Source organism: Tasmannia lanceolata, unplaced genomic scaffold (genome assembly GCF_043159265.1).
Source record: "Tasmannia lanceolata isolate RefF3 unplaced genomic scaffold, GAP_Taslan_0.1 ptg000003l, whole genome shotgun sequence".
NCBI classification, from domain to species: Eukaryota; Viridiplantae; Streptophyta; class Magnoliopsida; order Canellales; family Winteraceae; genus Tasmannia; species Tasmannia lanceolata.
Genome location: NW_027518680.1, coordinates 1888884 through 1914571, shown reverse-complemented (window position 1 = coordinate 1914571; position 25688 = coordinate 1888884). Strand labels below are relative to the sequence as shown.

At 39.3% G+C, this 25688-nt stretch overlaps 2 protein-coding genes across 5 annotated transcripts; both read left to right on the top strand.

Moving 5' to 3' along the window:
- The first annotated feature begins 1572 nt into the window (after nucleotides 1-1572).
- LOC143847237 (protein MLN51 homolog) lies at nucleotides 1573-16454 on the top strand. Of its 3 annotated transcripts, XM_077356004.1 has the most exons (13): nucleotides 1573-2392; nucleotides 3931-4033; nucleotides 4213-4418; nucleotides 4523-5382; nucleotides 5806-5920; nucleotides 6269-6391; nucleotides 12472-12527; nucleotides 12630-12675; nucleotides 12812-12883; nucleotides 12969-13049; nucleotides 13194-13275; nucleotides 16081-16163; nucleotides 16249-16454. In XM_077356004.1, the coding sequence occupies exons 1-9, from the start codon at nucleotides 1896-1898 to the stop codon at nucleotides 12837-12839; spliced, it is 2034 nt and encodes a 677-aa protein (XP_077212119.1). In that variant the 5' UTR covers nucleotides 1573-1895; the 3' UTR covers nucleotides 12840-12883; nucleotides 12969-13049; nucleotides 13194-13275; nucleotides 16081-16163; nucleotides 16249-16454. The 3 variants fall into 3 exon arrangements, with proteins under 3 accessions (XP_077212119.1, XP_077212128.1, XP_077212111.1); XM_077356013.1 differs by lacking the exon at nucleotides 13194-13275 and having other exon boundaries at nucleotides 12475-12527; XM_077355996.1 differs by lacking the exon at nucleotides 13194-13275.
- A 4384-nt stretch (nucleotides 16455-20838) lies between these two features.
- Nucleotides 20839-25201, top strand: LOC143859796 (protein SODIUM POTASSIUM ROOT DEFECTIVE 2-like). 2 transcript variants are annotated; one of them, XR_013239400.1, is made up of 4 exons: nucleotides 20839-21684; nucleotides 22068-22143; nucleotides 24756-24953; nucleotides 25066-25201. XR_013239400.1 is itself a non-coding variant. In XM_077370399.1 (3 exons), the coding sequence occupies exons 1-3, from the start codon at nucleotides 21484-21486 to the stop codon at nucleotides 24881-24883; spliced, it is 405 nt and encodes a 134-aa protein (XP_077226514.1). In that variant the 5' UTR covers nucleotides 20840-21483; the 3' UTR covers nucleotides 24884-25201. The 2 variants fall into 2 exon arrangements, 1 of the variants encoding a protein (XP_077226514.1); XM_077370399.1 differs by having other exon boundaries at nucleotides 20840-21684; nucleotides 24756-25201.
- The last annotated feature ends 487 nt before the right edge of the window (nucleotides 25202-25688 follow it).

Sequence of the window (25688 nt, the reverse complement as noted above, 5' to 3'; positions counted from 1 at the left end):
AACCTGTAGACGGTTAATAGCATTGTCCATATGATACTATATGGAAGATACATGAAAATTTTGTGAGCTGTGTTTCAACTCCTAGATTTGAAGAATAGTATTTGCCTTTGTATTTTCCAATGCTGTTCGTGCATGCATCTGCATGTGGTAATTCCTAATGAATGAATCAAACCCCCTTCCCTCTCTGATCTTGTTACAAGAAATTATCCACATGCTTTGAATATTATTTTTCTTGTGCATTTCCTTCATTTGATCCCTTCAGATTGGGATTGATTCTTTCTTAAGAACAATCAAAATCTATCTAGCTTAAATATAACTGCATGTCTCTTGATTGACCAAAGTTGTGGCACCATTTTCAGAACCTTGGTATTAGACATTTATTTCAGCCCCATACATAGAGGATTTAGCTATCTTTCAACACGTATCCAAGTCTTGAACTCCATCTACCTCAAAAGTCATATCAGAGTGAAGGCATGATACAGTAACAGTGCAGCTGATCCTTATTACTAGGCAAGGTTAAAGTGAGCTTGTTTAAAGGCTGAAACAGTGCTCAACCATAGGGCCAAAATTAAGCTCAGGTCCCCAAGTGACTGAAGCTCTATAGCTTGAAAAAATTTCTACTCATTTGTACTAAAGGGTGCCTTTGGATTTGTCCCTGGAATCAGCAATCTATTCCGATTCCACCAATTCTAGTGTTTGGTTTTAAAAATGTACAGAATCAGGGAGCAAAATTAACAATGGGGAAGAATCAAAGTTGGGAATTTGCCAGAATCTTCTTCCCACACCACCCCTCCCGAGGTGGTATTCTGATCCCGTCCAGTTTAGAAGGAAATTTTAATTGAATATTTCTTGAATAATTTTTTATTTTATTTTATTTCCATTTTAAAATTAGATCAGGAATCTGAATAGGATGCCGATTCGGATTCCTGATTCTGATGTTCTCTAATATTCATTGGACTTCTAATTGGACTCATGAAGACCCATTATTTATTGTGGGTCCCACCCACCTTATTTTAGTCCAATAAGGAGTAACAGAGGACCAATCAAGCATTTCTTGGGATGACCCACGTGGGGCCCCTCGTAATTTTTTGCGCCACAGTAGTTAGAAAACTTAGAATAGCACCAACCAAAAAGAAAACATAAAGATCTGGTAGGAAATTTCGCTGAAAGCAAATTCGCGGCAACTTCTGCACAGGAGAACAGCCACATCAGATAAATAAACGAATAAGACAAAATCTGCTAAAAAGTGAAGCGGTATGGGCCGTATGGCTGCTCCCTCATGCAAAAGTTATCCGCGAAATTCCTTTCCCAGAAATTTCCTAGCATTCCTCGAAAAAGGTAAATTATCTAGGGCAATGATGAACTCGCACCCCCTGTAGGATAATTCGCATCTCATTAAGGAGGATATGTAAGATGCGGCAGACTTTATCATCCTCTGATAAAGTCTGCCGCATCTTAGAGGAAATTATCCTCTGATAAAGTGGTGCGAATTATCCTAGAGGGGTGCGAATTTATCATCGGCCACAAATCTATCAAACTTTCACACGTAACTCGAATCTAAAAGCTTTTTGAGAAGAGAATCCTTTTTACCCTCGGCAACCACTCCTCCCCCGTTTCAGCAAAAGACGATTCAGTCGAGGAAAGAGAAAAAAAAATCTCGCAATTTCCTTCTCGGATAGAAAGATCGGAAAACCCTAACCTTCCAAACCAAGGCGTGGGAATTCATTTCAAAGATTTTTTTTTTCTTTCCTTTTCCGTCAAAATTAACAAACCTAGGGCTTTTATTTCTCGTCCTCGGTTGGATTTCGATTCGTCTGATCGGTGTTAGGGTTAAGAAAAAAAAAAAAAAATCTTGTAGAAATTCGAAGACTTGAATTAGGGTTTTGGAAGAATTAATGGCGGTGGAGGGAGAAGAAGCGGAGTATGAGAGCGATCCAGAGGAGGCGGTTTTGCAGTTGGCAACGCGTAGGAGGGAGGCGAGTGATGATGAGGAAGGGGAGGGAGAGGAGAGGGAGAATCAAACGAGGATAGATCTTAGGGTTGGGATCGGATCTGATGGTGAATCGGACGGTCAGGGTGGGGCGCCAGGTTATGAATATCAAGAAGAATCAGAGATTGAAGAGGAAGAGGAAGAGGAAGAGGAGGAATTTAGGGATAGGGTTAGTGAAGGAGGAGGAGGAGATAATAAAGACGGAGGAGAGATTGATGTTCGGGCTTTGGTGCCGGAATCTGGTAGGGATGAGGGGAGATCTGGTGGAGAGATTGAGGGTTTTGGTGGGGAGAATGAGGGGGAAGAGGAGAAGAAGGAGAGTGAGCCTTTCGCAGTGCCCACAGCTGGTGCTTTCTATATGCATGATGATCGGTTTAGAGATAGTGGGGGAGGTCGGCATAGGTAATTTTCTATATGATTGTGATCTTTGATTTTTTTTTTTTGGGGGCGGTTAACAGTCCTTTCATTTTTTATTTATTTTTTAGTTATTGGCTAGATTTGTTGAAAGTTCGATCTTTTTTGTGTTTCATTTTAGAATACTTTGCATGCATTATCGTCAGGTTTAATCAATGAAATGTGAAAATGGAAGGGGGTAAAGAAAAACTAGAGGAAGTTGAATATGTGCAGAATTGCTGATTGCACACACCATTAAGAAAACATCCGGAAGGGAAAGAGAATTCTACAACGGGGCTCCTTGACATTTGCTTTGTGTCATTTTTTTTAGATAGTTGTTCCCATAAATGATTCATGTAGACGAACCCAACTAGTGTCAGGAGTAGACGTAGTCAATTTTAGCCGCGTAAATCCTTTCACCTTCTTCATGAAAATTTTCTAAAGGATTCATTAGCCGACCCCAACTAGTTTGGGACAAAGGCTTAGTTGAGTTGAGTTGAGTTGCATTGTTCCCGTAAACATCACACCCCTTCCCCCTTTTTTTGGGCTTGTGGTATTAACTCCTAACTTGGAGTTCTATTTCATTTATCCTTTCTTTAAATGAAGCGTCTGGTACTTAAAATTTTGAGCTGTGACTTTTGGATACTATTGTTGCTTATGGACTCACATAAATAATGTTAACAACTGTACATGGAGTTAATGTTCAATTTGAGGTGCTCTACATGTTGTTTTCAACAACTCTACAATCATAAGTCCCAACTTTAATGTCAAGTAACGCATGGTCTTCTTCAATAGTAACTTCCACTTCTCATATTCTCACACCTCTAAATGCGGTAATGCCTAGTCCTGTTAGGTTATAACTGGATTTTTTGTTCTGGGAGATTGTTATTGTTTGGCTGTTAGCAAAATGGCCTGATATATCCACTATTTGTTACCTTAGACTTAGTATGAAGTACCCTCCTTCCCTTTATAAGGAGTTTTAAGTTCTTACCACCTCTATTTACAGCAATTAGCTGGCCAATTCTAGGTTAGTTATGACTGGTCATATCAAGTGGTTCTTATTTGCAAGTCAAGAATATGCTATCTTTTGGCAAGCATTAGATTTACATTCTCTTGATATACGAAAAGACTGTTCAGTGGCGATACCGCATTGGCATCTGCATTCTTGCTTGGAACTTGTACTTGACTTTGATAATGTCGTATGAAACCTAGGAATTTGTTGGATTCAAACACTTTACATTCAACTACTTCAGTATCAGATGAATGCATACTGAGTTGGGGAGTCCTCTGGCCTTATGTCAGAGCCGAGCCAAGTTGACTTCAGTTAGTGAAGCATAGTTGTGCGATTTTCTACATATTATTGTACATGTTGTATTCTTGTTAGATTCTCAGTGTGAGGGAGGGAATATACTGTTTTAATTGGCATTTTACATGGTTATCTTAGCCTTCCTTATTTCCTTATTTTCTCTATGCCATTATGTCTTGTTCATCGTACATGTACTATATCAGATTTCATATTCGATAATTGGTTTTTATCTCCCATTTAGGCGCACTCCTGGTGGGCGGAAGTTGTGGGAATCCAAAGATGACCGGGCATGGGTGCATGATAGGTTTGAAGAGATGAATTTGCAAGATGCTCACTATCACGAGGTGAACTGTTTCATAGCTTTTCTTGATTGCATGATAGCCCTGCTTTTTGTTCTTGGTTCTTTCTCTTATGTAGGCACCTGCAGGGAAAGAACTATGTATTATATAGAGTTGACAAGGGTTTCTATAACCTATATGTACTGTCATCTAAAAAATTCCTTCACAATTGTTCTTATTCCCAGGAAAGGAGAACTTCCAAAGGTCATTTTAGAGGTCGGGGCAAAAATCGAGGTTTGGATCGTGGGTATGTGAAAGGAAACAGGTCCAGAGGTTATGATGACACAAACAAACAGAAAAATGCGGCTAAGGGTGTAAGGGGAAGAGGTCCCAGAAGATATGAACCTCCTGTGAAGAACAACAGCGAGAACTATGAAACTCAAAACAGACAGTATGCAAGGATTTTCTTTTTTCCTTTATTATTATTATTATTATTTTGGTAATTTGGTTGTATCATTGTCGTTATTTTTTTTTTCCTACACATTGCTCATGCAGATATGGAAAATATGTGGACACAACATCACATACTAGTTCAGGGAGATTATCTGCCCACACATCCAATGTACAGACTGAGCCGGTTCTCCCGCGCAAAAATGGTTTTGCCTCAAGCTTGAGCTCTGCTTCCCCTCCATTTTATCCCTCAGTTTCTTCCAGTCAAGATATCCCTGTAACACAGAAAAAAGATGCGCAAACTGGAAGTATCATTAGGAACGTTTCTTCTTCTGTGCTGTTGGAGGAGAATATCTCCGCATCACGTTCTGGTGCCTTGCTGCGAGGGAAAAACATTGCTGATCCTGTTGTTAAGGATCGGTTTTATATGGATGATTCTATTCGTCCCATTTCTGGGAAATCATTGACCAATTTGCAATTGCAGCCTTCGGGATCTTCTTCACCTGTCAGCACAATGCAGTTGCCTCAATCCAGGGTTCGGGGAAAGGGTTTAAGTATCTCAAGTCAGATTAATTTTCAGCCAACCTCGTCCCTTAACCAAGTCAATCGAGGTTCTTCACTGGCACAAGTAACTGTGGTCCCGCAAAGGTCAACTCAGAGTCCTGTTCAGCCTGCTTTACGAGCTTCTACTCGGCAGTTGGGTCAGCGTCTGGGCAGTGGAAATCTGGCTTCTTCTCCTCCTCCTCAACATCCATCAACCAATTCATCTGAAGTTGGGGATGTGGAATCCCCACCAGGATCAAGTAAGTCTAAGCTTGCTTTGGTTGGAAAGGGAAAACCCAGTATTCAAGGAAATGGAATGGGCTCTTTTCTGTACAACGGGGCCCAGGTTATCGGAGCCACAGGGGCTATGGGTGTTTCTCATGGTGATAAAAATTTTCCTGGCACTCCTGCACTACTGCCAGGTAAAGCTTCTGGGATTACATTCCTGTAATATTTTTTTGTTCCCGTCAACATCTTTCATACTCTACGTTTTTGGTCACATCATCATACTGATGTAGGAGCACATCAAAAACAATTTATATCTATTTTTAATCTCAAGTTCTACTTCTGGTTACCAAGTTGATCTGATCAATATGATCAAATGTTACATTTTGCCTGTTGCTTTCTTCCTGTGAACCTCTCTATCAGGTTTTTTTACCTGTTCCATTCTATCGCTGTAGTTGAAATTCATCTGATTTATTCTTTATATTCTTATAAGAGAACACTTCTCAGGTTCATAAGTTAAAATCATCATCTTAAATAAATAAATGTTTATAGAGTTTTACTTAATTATGAATTCAGTTATTCTAGTTGTGACTCTTATTTTTGCATGTGTGCATCCTCAGTTATGCAATTTGGAGGTCAGCATCATGGTGGCCTTGGGGTTCCTGCTGTTGGTATGGCACTTCCTGGATATGTTGCCCAACCACAACTTGGTTTTGGTAATTCTGAAATGACTTGGTAAGTTAGTTCGCTTATTAGTTTTTGGATTTTTGCTATTTTCATTTTCTGATCGTCTCCTCTTTTACTCGAGTTCCTTTAATGCTTGAGGAAGTAGCTCCTTTTTCCATCCATTCTGTTTGGCAACTTATTTCTATATATGTCCTTTACTAGTGTGTACATCTTCTCATGAATTTTAGATTTTTGAGGAATGGTTGATTGGCTCATTGGAAGATACTATTTGTTTCTTACCTGTTTCACATGTCCCTTGGTGATTAATCTGCTTTGTGCTCAGGCTTGATTTTTTTTCTCTTCACATCATACTTCTGGCAAATCTTATAACAATAATGCCATATTTTCTATGTCCAGGGTGCCGGTCTTGGCTGGTGCTGCTGGAGCTTTAGGAGCGTCATATTGTTCACCCTATATATCTGTGGATGGTGGTTATTATGCTCTTCCATCAGGACAAACATCTTCCATGGGTGCCTCTAGGTAAGCAGTATTCCATCACTATCTTGACCAATATTTGAGGTCTTATGTTCTATAGTCTATCTCCTGCAGTTAAATTTTTTGTTTCATTGTAGCAAAGTGTTCGGTTATATGGCTCACACTTCTATTTTATGGTGTTTATGGTGCTGGATGGGATGTTGATTAAATGGTGTACGATTGTGCGCTCGTGTTTGTGTGCGCGTTCGCATGTGCGTTTCCGTGTGTATCTGTGCAGCTCTAACTCATATACACGTGTGTGCATGTCCATGTGTATATTTGGGCAGTGCTTAAAAACACTAACTCGGTGAATGAGAGTCGAGTGAGGCAAGTTAGTGATTGAAGTGGTTAAATTTTCATTAACTTGGGTGGGTCGGACAACTTTTTGATTGACTCAATAGAGCCAAACTCGGGCTCATAAGAGAACTTGGCCAGGATAAAATAAAACAGATCGACTTGGGCAAGTCGATGATTGACTCCTGCAGTTTCTAAATAGTTTATGTACGTACACACACATGCATGCAGGTGTCATATCTAAGAATTCTGATGATTTGTCCTATTTAATTCACCTAGTGAAAAGCATCTTTGAGGTTCACGATTTTCAGTTTTATCCTATGATGCTAGATGCCGATATGGACATGTATAGTGATGCCGAGAGTAAGGGTACAAGATACTTAAAAAAAAAGTTGGGCATGAATGTGGATACATGAATGCTATATCACAACATAAGTCATATATAAATAAAAAATTAGAAATTTACCTTGATTTAACTTCGGAAAAGGAATTAATAATTTACTGATTAAAGCATTTGCAAGATTTAATTAATAATTTACTAATTAAAGCATTTCCAAGGATTACATGCTCAATATTTAATGAGAGTTTGAAGCATGATAGTTAATTCAATAAGCCATGAAAAATTTCGTAATAGCATTGCTATTTTATCATGTCAGAAAAGGAATTAAGAATTTACTGATTAAAGAATTTGCAAGATTTAATTAATAATTTACTAATTAAAGCATTTCCAAGGATTACATGATCAATATTTAATGAGAGTTTGAAGCATGATAGTTAATTCAATAAGGCATGAAAAATTTCGTAATAGCATTGCTATTTTATCACGTCTGACACTGAACCTTGGACTCATACAGGTATTCAAGTATCATAAGTTTTCTTTGTATGATATAATTAAAAATAAATGGAAAATGATCCCTGGTTCATTTTTTTTTTTTTGATACATGTCTCTTTTGTTTTACAACTTCATCTTGGCTTTGTGTAGTTGTTCTGACATGATGTACTATAACTAATTATGTTATATTATAAAAGGTAGGCACAGTCAAATTGGCACTTGCTTTTTTTTGAATGGCAAATTTCATTCCAATAAGAGACCGAGGAGGTCTATACAAGGAATCAAGAAAAAAGAGAGAAAACAAGTAGAAACACAAAAGAAACAGAAAAGAAGAACTGTCAAGGAGGGAGGAAATCAAACAACTCCAATTCCGTCCTAGCGATACCCTCTCCAGTAAGTCTATCGGCAACTTCATTGGCCAACCGTCGAATATGAATGAAAGATACCGTAGCCACCTAGCCTATCAAGAATCTCGTCAAAGAAAGCGGCAAACCTCCAGGGAAACGAGTGGGAACCCCTAAGCCATCTGATTACATTAAGAGAGTCCTCTTCGATCACCACTTTGTTAAGGTCAAAATTGTCTAGAAGCTTGATAACTTGATGCACCACTCACACTTCAGCTTCATTTCCATGTACCACACACCCCCCCACGCCACCACCACCACAATACCAAAAAGACCCGGATTTCCTAAGCTAGAACCATCGAAGTTTAGCTTAAGAGACCCGCTCACTTGAACAGCCTTTGACGCCTGATTAACGTCATTGCAGATCTCTTTCCAACCATACCAAAGGTCGTGGGCTGACACAAATTGGAAGAGGGGTAAAGTCCTCACCCAAGAGATACTTAGGGCAATCACCATATTGAAGAGGATTAGCTCTCTCTTAGAATATCCTTTAAATACCCTCGCATTGCGTTCTTTACCTAAGACCCAAATAGTAGCTAGGAAGGATACTTTCCAAAGAATCTTCTCTTTTTTTCTCAATGGAGCCACGGACCAACTTTCCAACAAATCAATAAGCTTCGCAAGGAAGACCCATGAGATCCCAAATCTAGATAGGACACTACTCCAAACTCCATTAGCCACTTTGCAGTGCATAAGAAGGTGATCCACGGTCTCCCAACTTCAATACAAAAAGCGCAATGATCCACTGTCAACATCTCACGGTTTCTCAAGAAGTCAACTGTTTGGATTCTTTCCATAATAATCGCAGCCCAACTGTAGGTACATACCATTGGTGGAGCTTGGATGCCTTAAACTTTGGCAACTTTGAAGGGAGCAGGGCAAGGTACAAGGTTGAGATTGAATGATTTGACAGAGAATTCGCTAGGTGAGTTTCAGATCCATACCCTTTTGTCTGACCCAAATGGCTTGATGTAACATCCTTCCAGCGTTTCCAAAAAGTGGGTCATCGTATTGAGTTCCCAATCAAAGAAGTTTCGTCTGAAGATAGGATTCTAGATCACCCGATAATCCCTGTGCTCAAAATAGTCCTTGACCAACGCCTCCTTAGAAATGGCCAAAGTAAAAAGCTTAGGAAATGAATCCTTCGGAGGGGAGGAAGGACACCACTTATCAAACGAGATTTTGATCCTGTCTCCAGAGTAGGCTCTAAATCTAATCTCTTCTGAAAACTTATACTTAAATTTCATTATGTCTCACCCTAAAGTCACCCCTGTCTTTTTTAAAGAGTCCAATGATTCCCAGTGACCAGGAGCCGACCCATACTTGCTATCAATAACTCTAGCCCATAACTGGGACTTCTCCCCATATCTCCAAGGCCATTTTCCTAGTAGAGCTTGGTTAACCGCTTTTACCTTCCTTATACCAAGACCAGCTGCTTTAATGGGTTTGCAAACTTCCTTCCAATTGACTTTTTTTTTTTTTTTTTTGAAAATTTCCTTCCAATTGACACTCACTGTACATTCTTTTTCATGTATGCAGCCAATTCTACAAGGATACATTGTTGGTATGGCGTGTGTATTCTTTAATGCTAAACATCATAATATTTATAATTTATATCACCATTTGTAGTCTTTGGGTAACTGATGTGAACCTAGCTCAACTCAACTCAACTAAGCCTTTGTCCCAAACTAGTTGGGGTCGGCTGATGTGAACCTAGCTCTAATACCAAATTGATGCGACCTAACTCTGATACCAAATTGAAGCGAATTCGGGGTTCGTAGATTACTTTTCTGGGAGGGCGTGCCGGGCTTTGTGCCTTGATAATCCGCTACATGCAATGTTTGAGAGGGAGAAGAGTGCTAGTTGGAGAGAGGGAAAGAAAGGTTGTTCACAACCAAGATAAAGAGAGAAAAGAATAGAAAATAACGATCAAGAAGGAAATCAAGATTAAGATAGAAATCAAGATAAAAAAGGAAGAAAGACAGGGGTAGAAGGGGGCAACTTATGAACCCAACCGTGGACAGTGAGAGAGGAGTAGAAGGGGCAGCTTATGAGCCCAACGAGGGAGTTGTGAGAGAGGGTAGAGAAGGAGGTGAAACGGATGAGAGAAGAGAGAACGGTAGGGAGAGAAGTGATGGAAGTTGAGAGGGAGAAGAGGGGAGGAAGGTGAAGGGAAAAGAGAGAGAGAGAGAGAGAGAGAGAGAGAGAGAGAGAGAGAGAGAGAGAGAGAGAGAGAGAGAGAGTTGGAAAGAATATGAGAAGGGAGAATAATAGGGAGAAGTGTTGAAAGTCGAGAGGGAGAAGAGAGGGAGAAAAGAGAGAAGGAGAAATCGAATAGAGAGAGTGTTTGTGTGAGATATCAAGTAGATAGAGAGGTAGAAAGAGAGAAGTCGAAGTGGGGTTTGGGATAGTGGTGGTGGAGGTCGAGAGGGAGAAGAGGGGAGGAAGGTGAGAGAGAGAGAGAGGAGAATGAGAGTTGGAAAGAATGTGAGAAGGGAGAATAATAGGGAGAACTGTTGAAAGTTGAGAGGGAGAAGAAGGGAGAAAAGAGAGAAGGAGAAATCGAATAGAGAGAGTGTTTGTGTGAGATAGATAGAGGGAGAAAGAGAGAAGTTGAAGTGTTTTTGTGCTTGTCTCTCTCGAGGTGTGATGGGATGTAGCCTCCTCTCCAGGTGGGAGGGGTCTTTTGTTGATTTCCACATGCTTTTTGGGAGGGGAGGGTGTTAGTGTTTTATAAGGAGGGTTTTTTTTAGCTTAAGTGGTGGGCCCAAATGCTAGTCAATAAGGGTAAAAGGAAAGGGATTTAAGCGAGGGGAGGGGTGGGGGGTGGGTGGGTGGGTTATGGAGGACCATGATATTAGCCAATAGGATATAAATTTTTTTTGATGGGTTAACTGATGTATATTGGCCAAAAGGATATAAGAGAATTTTAAGGGGTTAAGTGATGTGTATTGGGCCATGAATTGATGTGGACATCCTCACATCTACTTTAACTAAATGTAATATAAATACTAAAATAGGAGAAATAAGACACGTCCATCAGATCGGTAAGATTTTTGAAAATGGCAGACAATATCATTAAAATAGAAGGATCGAGATGGTCAAATGCAACTGATAAGGAAAAGAAGAAAAATAAAAATAGTACAAGATAAAATCAGGGGGGGTGGGTGGGTGGGTGAGGGAATCATATAAAGCCAAAGCCTCCAATGAGACACGCTCTCTAGCTAAGCCATCCGCTACCGAGTTTGCGGATCGCTGTACATGACGGAAGACCATAGAGGAAGACTTCACCCAATCTCCTATCTCATCGAACAATCTATCAAAACGCCACGGGTGTTTCACCAAATTGTTAAGCCATCGAATTACATTTAGGGAATCCCCTTCAACTATCACAGTGTCCTACCCTCACTAAACAATAGCTTTAGACGTTGGTACGCCGCCTGCGCCTCCGCTTCCGATGCGTCCGCTACACCAATGGGACCCGCATACGCCCAAAGGACCTCCCCTATATCACTTCTCAAAATGCCTCCAATCCCGGTCGGGCCGGGATGACCAAAACTGGATCCATCAAAGTTGAGTTTCAAGTAACCGCTTGGAGGGGGTGTCCAATCTTGCACTATCTTTTCTTTTCTTTCACTATTTGAGCATACCTCTCTCCAACGTTCCCCTCTCTCAAAACGCCTCCAATCATATCGGTAAGATAAAGTCTAATCATGAGCTCCTGAATCACTTCATTAACATTGTACCCTGAGCTCCTGATTCACATCTGTAACATTGCTTATTGGACACCCCACCTGGTTAGGAAACACATGAGCATCATAATTCATGTACATCTAATCTTTGATTCTAGGTGGGTGGGGATCTTTTATAGCTATTTATTAGATGGGTTTGCTTGTAGAGTGAGCGTCTTGATCAATGGTTGGTATTAATGCTTGGATTAGAGTGTTTTTCGAGTAGAGGTAGTTGTATGGCAGGCATTTTTGAGTTAATGAAGTGTTATGGATTTTCTCTCTCTTTGAATGTGTCCTCAAAAAGCTCCTGTCACTATTGCTCTGTGCTGAATATATTCTGCTGCTACATCTAATTGGTGGTATGATGCGACGATATCGATGTCTCTTTCTCCTGGCTCTAATTCTTTTAGAATAAGATTAGATTTGCAATTGGATTGAATAGGTTATTGCTGTAAATTCTTAAGATTGTTCTAATTTTGGCTGTGTTTCTTATTGTTGGAATTTTCACATTAATTTGGTATCAGACCAGATTAAAGCCTGTACTAGTTTTCCATGCATGAGCTCTAATTGTAAGGTTACTTGGACTCAAGCTTTTCTTTCATCACAATAGCTTCATCTTGCTTCTTTCATTTACAATTCACGCATGGTGTAATTATTTTCAAAAGTTGCTGAGCAGCAACGTCAGAAATAGACACATTCTTATAAAGTACATAATGTTTTGAGTTCATTATCTATCCAATTCCCATGTCTGATGAATTACTTGCTATCCAGTTATTGTTTCATTTTAATATTTCCGGAGAATCTAATCGCTAAATTCTTATGCAGCAGAGCAACAAGTTCAAATAAACCTAATAATGCGTGGAAATCCCCTCAAAGACCTGGTAAAACTTGAGTTTGGACATTTGCCTTAGTGGGTAGTGATTTTGTTCTTCTTGCATGCCATTGTAATTTTACTTGGATTTTTTTAATATTCTTCTCTACAGAGCTTGGTAACGATGAATTTGGGCAAAGGCAAAATAAGCCTCGCAGGCAAGTCAAAAACTCTTGACCGAGTTTAAAATTCAAGAAGGGCATTTGAACATCAGTGTTGGACTTCTTCTGTTGCTCCTTTCCACACATGCTCATTGCTTCTTTATTTGCTGAATGGAGTGAGCTGCTTTTGCAGATACTCGGAAATGAACTTTGGCCATTGAAGTACATACATAAAGATTGGGTGTATTTGAATAAGCAGCTAAAGGTTGGTTATCTCTATGCCTACCAAATTACTGTTTTTTAACTTGCTTTTGCTATTTTCTCAGTTATGTTAATGTTGAATATGGCAGGCCTACTTCCCCCGGCCCTTTGTGATCTCCAGCTTATTTTCTGGAGCACTTTGGGCAGCTTAATGTCTCAAGATATGCTTGGTAAGTGTTCTGTTTTCCAGCTTATATGAACCTGGGATTTTTTCATATGTTATCTTGGGGTCAGTTAAAAAAAACTGAATTCTAAATTTTTTTAAACTGGAAAAATTGTTTGAATTCTGGGTTCGCATTTTAAATTCTTCACAGGTAGAGAAGTGCATGGTGGAAATGGGATTTTCTCACATATCTGTGGTTGTGGCCATATCTGTTTCACCCTGTTAGGAATATGGTAGATCTCTTTCATCAGTTTTGGTTGGAAATTTTGGTGTAAATCTTGTAAAATCTTGGAAATGTATGAAGACATGCAAATGATAGACTTTTAAGATGAAACTTCATGAAATGTTAGAATAAGCACAAATACACACTTGAAAACTATCGTATATGCAAATGATAGACTTTTAAGATTACACTTCACGAAATGTTAGAATAAGCACAAATACACACTTGAAAACTATCGTATATGCAAAACAGCCACTCATAATGGCTTAACAACACTAAACACCTATGTCTGATAATTAATAATTAAGTACACGCTTGGTGGAGGGTTATCAAAAGAAAATATGGGACGCGCCGGGGGGATGGGGGGATTGAGAGGTTGAGGCTCGGTATGGAAGTCCTATCCTGTAGCATCTTATGCAAGATATTAGATTTAGAATTGGGGATGGGAAAGAGTGGGGTTCTGGAGTGATTCTTGGCTTGGTGAGGGTCCTTTGTCCCATACTTTTTTCGAGCCAATCAGATTGCTAGACATAAGAATGCTCATGTTTCCAGTTGCTACAATTGGGTGGGGGTACAGGAACATCAAAGAGTCAGAAATTCCTCGTTTTTGTCAACCTCATTTCTATCTTGGAAGATTGTTTTACTTTTATCTAGCAGTTGCAGTAGGACTATCATATGGAGTCCTAACTCTAGGAGAATATTCTCGGTTAAATCCTTTTATGGCTTCCCTGGCTCTCCATTGAAGGCTACCATTTCATGGCATTTAATTTGGAGATGGTCCATTCTGTCATGCATCCAAACTTTTTGCTTGACAAAGATGTCTAGGAAAGTCCGTACTCTTGACTGACTGTTGAACTGAAATTTTAGTTTGGCTAACAGATGTACCAGGTGCATGGAATGCGAGGAGTCAATTGACCACCTTTTCCTTCATTGGAGTCTGGAATCTCTCATTTGGAGTTAGGTCTATAAATGGTTCAATGTTTGGTGGTTGGCGGCAAACAGCTTATTGAGCTTCTTGCAAAGTTGGTGTTTCGGTGGTTTAGGTGCACCGGGTGTGATTCTTTGGAAAATGGCTATGTTTGTAGTTATTTGGGAGATTTGGAAGGGAAGGAGGTAAGGGTGTCAATTTTGGCTCGGGCTCAGAGGCTCGCTCAAGCTCGGCTCGAATCCTTAACGAGCCGAGCCCAATTTAGGCCAGGCTCGGCTCGGCTCGGCTCGTTAAGGCTCGTTAAGAATTTAATATATTTAAATATATATATTATATATTAATTTATACATTAAAAGGGTTGTCCAGGGAGTGAAAGGGGGGGGGGGGAGGGGCAAAATATGTCATTTCATTTTTGGAACCCCATTTGTTACTAGGACCACCCCCCCATAGTGTAAAAAAAGTAGTCAAATTACACTAGTAGGGCTGTCCAGGGAAGATGAGGGGTGTGAACATAATATAACCCGAGATCGGTAAGGCTCGCGAGCCGCTCGCGAGCCTGACCGAGCCGAGCCGAGCCCGAGCTTGGTTCGAGCCCGAGCCGAGCTTTTGAGCTTAACGAGCCGAGCCGAGCCTGGCCAAGCTCGGCTCGGCTCGGCTCGTTTACACCCCTAGAAGGAGGTATCACAATTTCAAAGATATGCAGCTTTCTCTTGATCGGTTTTCTTGGAATATCCGCCTCAACTTTGCGAATTGGGATTTAACTACTTAGGTGTTTTGAGGCTATTCTGTTGATGATATTCTTAGAAATTGGAGTTCTATTATGATGGGTAGAATTCCGAGACTTAAAGCTTGTCGCCGTTGGAAATCCCCTCCTTAAGGCGCTCTTAAGCTTAATGTCAACGGTTGGCGGTTGCTCTCTTGACGACTTCGACGTAACTAGTATTAGAGCAGTTTTCAGGGATGGTAACCGGCACCATTGTTCACTGGTTTTTCAAGCCTCATTGGTGTCACAGATTTGACGGAAATGGCAAAAATAACTTATTCCCATGTGAAGAGAGGAAATGCGGGTGGTTTCCATAACCACCAACCTAAATCAAGCCGTGATTCTGGAAACCACCAGCCATGATTCTGGAAACCACCATCCTAAATCAAGCCATGATTCTTTCTACATGTTGAGGATACAATATAGACGGAGGTGCCAGTGGCCAACCATCACCTCCATTTGGCTTGATGACACATATCCTAGCTTTGATCGAGATGGATCCGAACTTCAGAGCACATATTGTCCACAGTTTGAGATACGTTCTATTATTAGTTTTTGCTAGACTACTATTAGGTCACTGTGGGGTGCAACATTTTTTTGTGTCTTACGTGTTTATTTATGTTGTTTGTCACATTGTATTGAGACAATTATGATGTGCCATGTGTCAGTCTTTCTTTTAAAGTGAGAGCCCCCAAGTAGATTTTTTCCCACGTACGGTTTGTATCAAATCCACTTCTACCGCTACCTTGTTCCTTGTTCTCCAATCTTGTAGCTGCATAGGGTTTGAGCATTTCAGTTCCGCTAAGTTTGTGCATTTGTGCATTTGCCCCCACTAATCACGGATATGTTATGCTTGACTCGCTTCTTATGGATTCACTAGGCCCAGTTCATTTGTTTATTTGAGAATTGATTTAAACTGAATATTGGACTCGACATTGCATTTAATTGCGAGTCCAATAATCAGTTTTGGACCCAAAATCAATTCTCAAAATCCAAAACGAGCAGGGGCTTAGCATTGTTCTTAGCTACACTTTTTTTTTTTATATCTTTGGATGTTTGTAGGAATAAATTTAGTTATTTCGTTGCATGATTACTTACCTTTTCTATGGTTTTATCCATTACAGCTGTATAACGCCCTGCTCATGCTGCGATCGATAGGAGAAGAGCATTGCAGTTGGACGGGTGGCAATTCCACATTTGAATTGTGGTAAGATTCAAGGATCAGTCTTCTTCTAAGTGCTTATTATTGTGAACCTGGCCTTGAATCTTGTGGTTCTGTGCTGAATTTCCAGGTTTTCTTCCGTGGTGTTTTGTCTGAAGCTTGTGTGAAATGGAAATGGGCTTCTGTTTAGAAAGAGAAAGAACAAAAAATTGTGGCTGTTTGCATTGTTTAGGTTCCTCGTCTTCTCGTTTCCCTTTTTTTAGTCCATTTTTTCTACCCTATGATATACTTCTGGTTGGTTTGTTAATGCATAGCCATCTTTCTGTTTTTTGCTTAGGCTCCTTATCTTCTCTTTTCCTTTTTTTAAGTCCATGTTTTCGTTGATATGGGCCCGCTTTACCCTGGATATATCCGGGTTTCTTTTATATTTTAGGAAATGGCATGATAAAAGTTAGAGACTGGAAAGTGATAATAATATAATACCTCTATCGTTGGGTTTATTTTTTGAAAATATAACACCATATAATCATCTCAAGAGGTGGGACAAGACCAATGCTGACCAATCCATTGATTTAAGATTGATTTCTGACTGATTGGTGGACCCTTTCGTCCCTCCGGTGCTCTATTGACTCTTGTCTTTTGTCTGGCTACAGGTGATTTCTTTTCTCTCCTCTCCAAATTTTAACTTCTGAAGTTGGGTTGTTTTTTGTTTCCTATGGGAGTTATATGGGTGCTGGTAGTGGTATCTGCCATCCCTAAATTTGGGCATTGTCAAATATGGGGTTCTTTCGATTGACTTTTACTTTTGGACATGTAGGCCTAACATGGCATTGGTGGCATCTCTAGTTTTACAGTGCCCCAACACCAGAACACTATAAATAGGTAGCCCATCTTGGAAGACATTCAGTTTCAGATGGGTTAAAAGATGAAGTAGCAGATGGTCACATGAGTTTTAGCCCAACCCGAGGGCCCAAAACCTCTACCCAACCTGAGCCTCAGATTAAGTGAGGTCAACCCTAACCCAACCTGCCTTTAATTCTTTCAATCCTTACCCTACTCGACATTTACCCAATATTTCATATAGTGCCGGGTCCGACTCAAAAACAGGAATAGAGCCAAAAAATAAAAATAAAATCGGGCTGATCCTACCAGGTTTGGGTTGAGCCTGACCCAAATTGGACGCCTAATTTTTATCCTCCACCATTTTATATCGCCATCGGTAACCATTCTGGAACTGCATCTATTCTGGAAACGGATGGGGGAATCAGGGATGGGAATGTTTCGCTTCTCATGAATTCCACCTAAAAGCACTTTTTCTTTTAAATTCCATACAAACCCGTGCTAGATTGGGCCAAATGCAGTTCTCCAAAACGAAAGGGGCCTTATATTACGTGGTCTACACTCATCAAGGTACATAAATATCATCCTCAGTTGCTAGTGGGGATGTTTTAAACTGAAAAACGTCCCCATTAGTTACAGCTCTTTTCTTAACTTACTACCTACATATGTCCCTCTCACGCACTGTAAGCAATGGAAGACTACCTACCTAACATTGCATGAAAAATTTCAAGTAGACTGTTTTTTCATCAAAATCTAGACAATTTTTAGTGCAATGGTTTACTTTAATAGATCTATTCTTGTAATATTAACTTCTTTACGAGCATAGTCTCTGACATGGGCTTGTTTTATAGTGAAATTGATCTATTTGATTTGTATTTCTTTATAGAAAAATATGACCTTATTAATCAAATAATGGATAAACTAATTCTTGGATAAGACAATGTTGGATAAACTAATCAAGAAAGAATGGCTCCAGTGGCTACATTTATGTAAAGTCTGCTCGCTCGGGCCGTTGTACCTTTTGATTATGGTATGGTACTGTCACATCCGAACATAGGGCTACTTTATTTGTTTGCCATATCTTCCCTAGGTGTTTATGGAATTATTACAGCAGGTCGGTCTAGTAATTAGGGGGCCGGCCGTTCGGTCGCCTATGATACTAGGACGAATGGGTCAACAAACGGAGAACATAAATACTTCCAAGTTAGAAACAATGTCAACCAACAGAAGATAAAACCAACTGAGGATGAGTTATCCATGACAATAGTTCAGGGCAAGAGCTTATTCCAGATAAAACCTAACCCGAAATCCCTTTAAAAAATTCTCATTTGTTTGAAGATTGGTTAATGCTTCTCCCACACCATAAATAACTTTCCCATAGAAGACTTTTGTGGATTGGATTTCTCTTGGGACTTCAGCCTTCAGCAACCAAAGTTGTCACCTTCAATCTCCAAGAGCCCAATAGATGGCACCTCTCCTTCTTTCTTTTTTAAGGCCCACACCACTCAACTTTGTCCTCATGAAACCCTAAGTGCCACCGACACCCTTGTTGTCAGCAGGCATTGCATGACCCTCCTTGACAACCATCATCACATGCACCAACCTGTATAAAAAAGAACTCTCCGACTATAAGTATTTATGCACTCAATAATTCAAAAACATCATAGAGAGCATGCCTTTAATAATTTCACACTCTTTGTCTCTGTTGGTGTATTTAAAAAAGCCTAGGCAACGACAAGATTCAAGTGCTTCGAGTCTCATTTTCTTTGAATAGTTTGTTTACTTTTGAGGACTGTCCATCCACCATCTTAGTCTATTGCCTTCAAAAATCTGTTTTCTTAACATCTAGATCTTCCGGAGTGAGTGGGAGTGGCTAAAATTTTAAGTGAAAGAAAAATGATATCAAGAGACATGCTTGTGTGAGGGTTATACTAAGCAGCCCTCCTATGTCTGTCTGGTATTTGAACAGAAGGACCCTTATTTTTGGGGAAATGATATTATTTGCCCCTTTTCTTCCCCGGAACACACCCTTATACTGTGAATAGAGTATTCATAAATACACTAGAGGGGGTGGCTCGAAGAAAAGGGGGTGGATAAATGACTTAAGTTTATAGGGTAGCCCTGTATGCGGAGCCCAAGGTACAGTGGAGCCCACATAATTCATTTGTTGGTCCTGCCAAATTCTGTTTTTTTGTTGAATGGCCCCAATAATCTTATTCGTAGGATGATCCTAGTGTAAAATGAACTGCATGGTATAGAAACCTCCACAGATTGGAGGTTAGGATCATCCTACGGAGAAGATTTACAGGGCACGGCCTATCGATGGAGGGGGCCAATATACTTTTTGGCTGAACACGCATAGCCCCATATAAAAACGCTACTTTGTTAGAAGAAAATATTCATTAATGTATATTGTTTGACGAGATTTTATATGGTGCAAGGGCTTACAACAATACGGTAGGGGTACCGCCCTTAATATTTGATCCAACAGCAGCTCACTTTTTGAGGAGCTGCTGTTGGATCAGATATCAAGGATGGTACTTCCACCGTACAAAGACCTTATTGTTGTAAGCCCTTACACCGTATAATTTCTCATTGGTTGACTGTTACGAAGATCCTTGACACAGTTGTGTCTTTCTCCTAACTGCCCGCGCAAAGGAAATTGATGTACATATCAGAATGATCATAGGTGTATCAGAGTCACGATGATGGTTAGAATAAGGGAGGCATAGCTTCACGTCATCAACAAGTCATGATCTAACGGTGCAGATCATTCCGCTACGCGTGGAGGATAATAAAACACTTGAATATTACAATTTAAAAGTTATGATGCCAATCCAGTGTTTTTAAAGCAAATGTGGGATTTGGAAATTGTGGGACCAAGGCACTGTGCAGAGGCGCTTTAAATCTTAAAAAAAAAATGATGCCAAGTCTAGTAAAATATGCTTGAATATATAGTGTAAGCCATCACAACATATAGCATGGGAATTTCTAGCATCTTATATAGTTTTAAGACCTCTTTGGATGTCACCAAAATTGATCTTTATTTGTTAGTAATATTATTTTAATTTAAGGGGAGTGATAAATCGACTCCCAAATATGATAAATCGACTCCCCATGTGTCTTTCTCTCTCCTCTGAGTTAGAGAGAGAAAGAGGAGAGAGTTAGACACATGGGGAGTCGATTTATCATTTTGGGGGGTCGATTTATCACTGCCCTAATTTAATCTTATATCAAATGGGACATTAAAGCCTGACTGGAAACCATTAACTATTATCTTATTTCAATTAAGGCATTAAGGCCTCATTGGAAACCATTAACTATGTAAGATTTACAACTATTATAACCAGTATTTGCATAACACCTGTCAGTTTGTAAATAAAATTTGGCATAGTGCGAAAAAAGGAGGGTAACTACTAATTATTAAATGTAAGGGTTTTTTGGAATTATATAAAAAAGAGGGGCTTAGTTATAATTTTCTAAGTTTAAGAGAATGTTATAATATAGAAGGTTGGACTTTGTTAGAAAAAGCCCTTTCTTTAATTGTTAAAGTATAAAAGATTAAATAACGCCTTCTCCAATAGCTTAAGCTTTTGGAGTAAATGGCAGTTTCACATGGTATCAAAGCAAATGCTTGGGTTCAAACCTCCTTGTTAGGAAAAATCCACATGCAATGGCCAAATCCAAAAGAGGGGCCACATGTGCCACGTGTAGGCCAACCCAAAGAAAGAGGGGGCCACATGTGAGGGGGAGTGTTAAAGTATAAAAGATTAAATAACGTCTTCTCCAACAGCTTAGGCTTTTGGAGTAATTGGTAGTTTCACATTAATATTGCACATTCCAGCCAAACATTCACATTCACATGATATCATAAACAAGATGCTTATCCAAAAGCCACCTATAAATGCCCATATGCTGTAGTTTAGATATCACATTTCATCAAGCCCGAGAGGCTCCTCCATTGCTTCATGTGGTTTCAATATGTTTTTTCCCCTTCTTCTTCTGACTTGACTGCATGGGGTTATGCAAGACTTCAAGTGGAGGCTGGTTCTTTCTTGGGTTTTGAAGTTCCTTTATCTTTTCTAGGCTCACATGAGTTAGATGCCAATTGGTTTTTGACACATGAAACTACCCTTGATAATCCCTTTATGAAACTACCCTTGATAATCCCTTTTTGGAGTTTGTCAGTGCTTCTTCCATTGGCTGTACACATGGGAAAGTGGGTCTTGATTCTTTTCTTGAATTATGCAACTTTCAACAATTGTTTTTAATTCATATTTCTCCTCAAAGGTCATAACAAAAATAGGGTCTGACACAGTGACACTCTTAACCCAATGCTATGTCCACTTTTCCTCCTATAAATTCCTGATTATTTTGGCGCAGATGAGGGAATTTTCTTAGTGGGATTTCTTGCTAAGCTTACTTTCTGTTTTTTAGCAGGTTGGTTTAATGGGCAGGTAGTTTCTGGTGTTAGGGTCAGGGTTTGTATAAGTTTTTTTCTCTTTGTATTCTAGAAACTGGCCACATGGGGAAACTGGGTCTTTGCAGGGTGTTGGATTGCTTTTGTCTTTCTGCTCGTTCAAACTCATGTTACTGCATGAACTCATTAGATACCCAAGATGATATTGAGAGAAAGGCTCTGGTTGGAAGTGAAGCAAGTCAGATGGTGAGAATTGGGGATGTTGTTGGTGGAAAGCAGACACTGGCTTTTCAGTTAAAGCCTAAGGTGATATAACTCTACTATATATATAATTTCCTCAATTTTCTTTTTAGTTTAGCCTGTCTGATGAAACTCAACTCAACAAAGCCTTTGTCACAAACTAGTTGGGGCCGGCGCCTGTCTGGCGAAACTGTCTAAGAAAAAAATGAGAAAAAAACAACCCAAGGCTAGTGAAATTAAGGAACATCAAACTATACATACTAGTTTTGGGTTTTAACTCCTTGGGATATCATATCAGTTTCAGCCCTAATGGTAATAAAATGCTTGCCATGTTCAGAAGTTGATAGAGATGGTTAGCTTTCATTTTCCTCTTTCTGTAAATTTCTTTTCTGTTCTTCGTTTTCATTATGGGATTTTGAATCTTTTAATTTCTAATGTGGGTTGTGTAGATGGTGGTCTTAAGGGTATCCATGCACTGCAGTGCTTGTGCAAAAAAAGTGGAGAAACACATCTCAAAGATGGAAGGTATGAAATTGGCCATTCTCCTTTCATAATATTTCCTTATGACACCCCTAATTCAAGGTTGATCACCAAATGATTCTTGGGTTTTAAAAAGAGGTTGTTATAAGGAAGTCATGATGAACTTTTTATATTGTAACAACATCCTATTAAACCTAAAAATCGTAAATAAGCTCCTACTTTTTTGATAATTTAAAAAATGCCCTCATCTAAGAGAGAGATGAAATCTCTAATCTACACAGATATTTGGGTTTCAAAATAAAAAAGGCTCGTGGAGGTTATTATGGTTATGTTGCAAAAATGGGTCATTTTGCACGTGAAAAGTGAGGACCCTTATGAACTATAAGGGCATTTTTAAGATTATGTAAGATGTGACCATAGTTACCTTTAATAATAAAAAAAGAAAGAAAAAAGAAACAAGTTTTGTAGGTTGTCAATTTAAAACTTTTACATGAAAATATCTTGTTTTTTTAGGAAAATATTTTACGTTAACTCACTATATTTTGTAAATGGCAAAGTCTTAAATATTTTGTATTTTTGCATTTGAGCTTTTTTTACAACATTTTTTCTGAACTACTACTCAACTCAACTAAGCCTTTGTCCTGGACGAGTTGGGGTCGGCTAATGAATGCTTTAGAAAATTTTGGTGAAAAGATCTGCCCAAGTTTTTCTGAACTATTAAAGTAAAAAAATTTCCAATCCCGTTTTTCTTTCCGAATCACCTTTTGCCAACTATGGATGTGACCACAGCATAGAAGGATAGTGTGGACTTTCTCATAAAGGAACCCTTTTGAAATTGGCCCAACATACCCATGTGCACTTGAGACTTTGAGAGGATATTTCATCACTTTTCAATATTGATTAGGTAAGCATTTTTGTAGCTCTTCACAAACTTGCACTGCGTTACTATGGTGACCTATTCGCTAAATGTCGACATTTCATAAAATTAGGGCATGATTGGCAACCATGAAAAAAATATGAGGAATGATAGAATGAAGTGTGCCCTTGCAAAAATCTGCTCCAAGGTCTCCCCTATTGGTTGATTTTTGCAAAGTAAGAGAGAAAAAAGTGGAAATGTGCCTAAGAAGGTGGAAAACATGTTGACTATGAGCGCTTCAACTTGGCCACTGAAGAAGGCGAAAGCTGGGCCAACTTACTGCTTACTGCCATGCCATGGTTGAAGCTTTAGGCTCCATAGACGGAACTAAGTATTAGGTATTAGGTATTAGGGGGGGGGGGGGACACCACTCAGCTTCAAAACGGGAGCTGCACTTTGCAAAAATCAACCAATAGGGGAGACCTTGGAGGTGATTTTTGCAAGGGCGCCCTTCATTCTATCATTCTTCATATTTTTTTCATGGAATACTCATTTTCCTACTAGGCTCCACTCCTTTGGACGTACAGAAAAGAAGAGGAATGCTACAGTTTTGACCAATGAGGGCGCCCTTTCCCTGTTATTTGGCAAGGGCTCCTGTGAGTCTAGCATTCCTCCAGAAAAGAATTAACAGAGATTTTTTCTTCTTCTACGTTTTCATACCCCAGTTCATGCTCTCCTCACTCACCACACTCTCTCACCAGCCCTAGTACGTCTCTATCGCCTTGGGTAAACAAATGTTCCGAGAATTTTTCTTCATGGTTGCCAAACACGCCCTTAGTCTTTGTTAATAAAGCCAAAGATTTGTCTGATTTGTCACAATTTTCAAGTGTGAGGACCACCACTTGCTCACATTTGAATAGATGTGAGATCTAGACATGCACTTAGATCCTCTTTGGATACATCTGAAAATTATTTGCATACAATAATATTATATGCACATGGTTTTGAAGTAAAATATTAATATAGTTTTATAAATGGGATAAAGCCTCTTTCTTTATATACCACCAAAGTTGGCCCGTATCTGCAAGTAAGATTATTTTAATTTAATCTTGTATGCAAATGAGACGTTATTTGGAGACTGCTAATCAAAGTTCTTTGCATATAATCTTGTATGCAAGTAATATTATTGCAAATAATATTACTCGGTTCTGCTCATTGTTCCGACAGGACCATCTCGGTTCTGCTTATTCATATATATAAATATATATTCTGTTGCCTTCTTCAAAAAAAAATATTATTGCAAATAATCATATTTAACTTCTAAGGCCCTGTTTGTTTTAGATTATGACAACCGATTGTGGAGTCCCCAACCGATTATTGGACCCAAAATTGCACTAAATTTGTGTCCAGTAATCGGTTGGGGACTCCACAATCGGTTGCCATAATCTAAAACAAACAGGCCCTAAGCCATTTGCATATACTATTATCTGTAAATAAATTTTGTAGGCATCCAAAGGAGCCATGCTTAATGGCTTCCAAAGAGGCCTTAATGTCCCATTTGAATAGGGCTAACTTCAAATAATCTTATTTATAAATAAGGATCGATTTTGGTGGCATCCAAAGAGGCCCTTAATCATCGTTAAGTCAAGACGAAAAGTGGTGATTTTTCAAATCCAAATTTGCTGTGGACTCCCGCATGCATGCCGTTCCTTCTAAATGGATAATTAGATTAAATTTCTCTAAATCTCTTTCTCATACTTGAAATCATGTGTTAATCCCTCAATGTTTTGTGTGTGTTCAGGTGTGACCTCCTTTGAAGTAGACTTGGAGAGCAAGAAGGTGATTGTTATAGGAGATATTCTTCCTTTTGAAGTGTTGGAGAGTGTCTCCAAGGTCAAGACTGCAGAGCTTTGGGCCTCTCCTAGTTGATTGAGAAGCATGAGACCACACACAAAGTTCCATCTTTAAGCTTTGCAAGCTCTCACGTTTTTTGGGGAAGGTAATGGGGTGGCATAAATAATCAAATCTCAAAGTAGCTTCAACACCATATTTTTTGTTCTCTCTTGGGGAGCTTGGATTGATGGTCTACTTCCATGTTTTGTATCTAACAGGTGACATAATCATTTGGCACTCTTATTTGGTGGTTAAGCTAGGAATTCTAGCTTCCCTTTCTCTACATATTAGTGGGATAAGAAATGTACATATTGAAGGAACCCTATTAGAAATGGTCATTTATATCTTGAGATATATGTTTGGCACCGGTTCCTATGGTTATCTATTGTGAGAGAGGCAGGAGAGAGTGAGATTTGAGGGGGTGATGAGTGAGGAGAGCACGGGATGGAGTTGAAAACAGGGAAAATAAAATAACTAGTTTAAATAGGGAATTTTATTTCTCTGTTTTCTAACCCAATCACATGCTCTCTTCACTTACAGCTCTCTCAAATCTCTCTCTTACCTGCCCTCTCTACACCTCTGTCACTTTGGCTAAACAAATATTCCTTGAATTTTATTTTGTGGTTGCCAAACATGCCCTTAAAGGATAACATTAATCGTATTTGGATAGGCACACTGAGAATTTAATAATCTCTGAGGGTTTTTCATAGAGGAGAACCCAAAGCATTCTATTGAACTAGATTTACGTTTAATTTTGAGCCCAATAATCAGTTTTGGAATCACAGTCCTTTCTCAAAACCCAAAGCAAATAGGGCCATATTTATAACTTATGGATTAGGGT

Excerpts from the sequence above, each read along its gene's own strand:
- LOC143859796 (XM_077370399.1), top strand. The coding sequence starts at position 21,484 with ATGGGGAAACTGGGTCTTTGCAGGGTGTTGGATTGCTTTTGTCTTTCT. Across the intron at positions 21,685-22,067 it reads CTTTTCAGTTAAAGCCTAAG|ATGGTGGTCTTAAGGGTATC; the intron begins GTGATATAACTC and ends TGGGTTGTGTAG. Across the intron at positions 22,144-24,755 it reads ACACATCTCAAAGATGGAAG|GTGTGACCTCCTTTGAAGTA; the intron begins GTATGAAATTGG and ends GTGTGTGTTCAG.
- LOC143847237 (XM_077355996.1), top strand. The coding sequence starts at position 1,896 with ATGGCGGTGGAGGGAGAAGAAGCGGAGTATGAGAGCGATCCAGAGGAG. Across the intron at positions 5,383-5,805 it reads CACTCCTGCACTACTGCCAG|TTATGCAATTTGGAGGTCAG; the intron begins GTAAAGCTTCTG and ends GTGCATCCTCAG. Across the intron at positions 12,528-12,629 it reads GAAATCCCCTCAAAGACCTG|AGCTTGGTAACGATGAATTT; the intron begins GTAAAACTTGAG and ends TCTTCTCTACAG.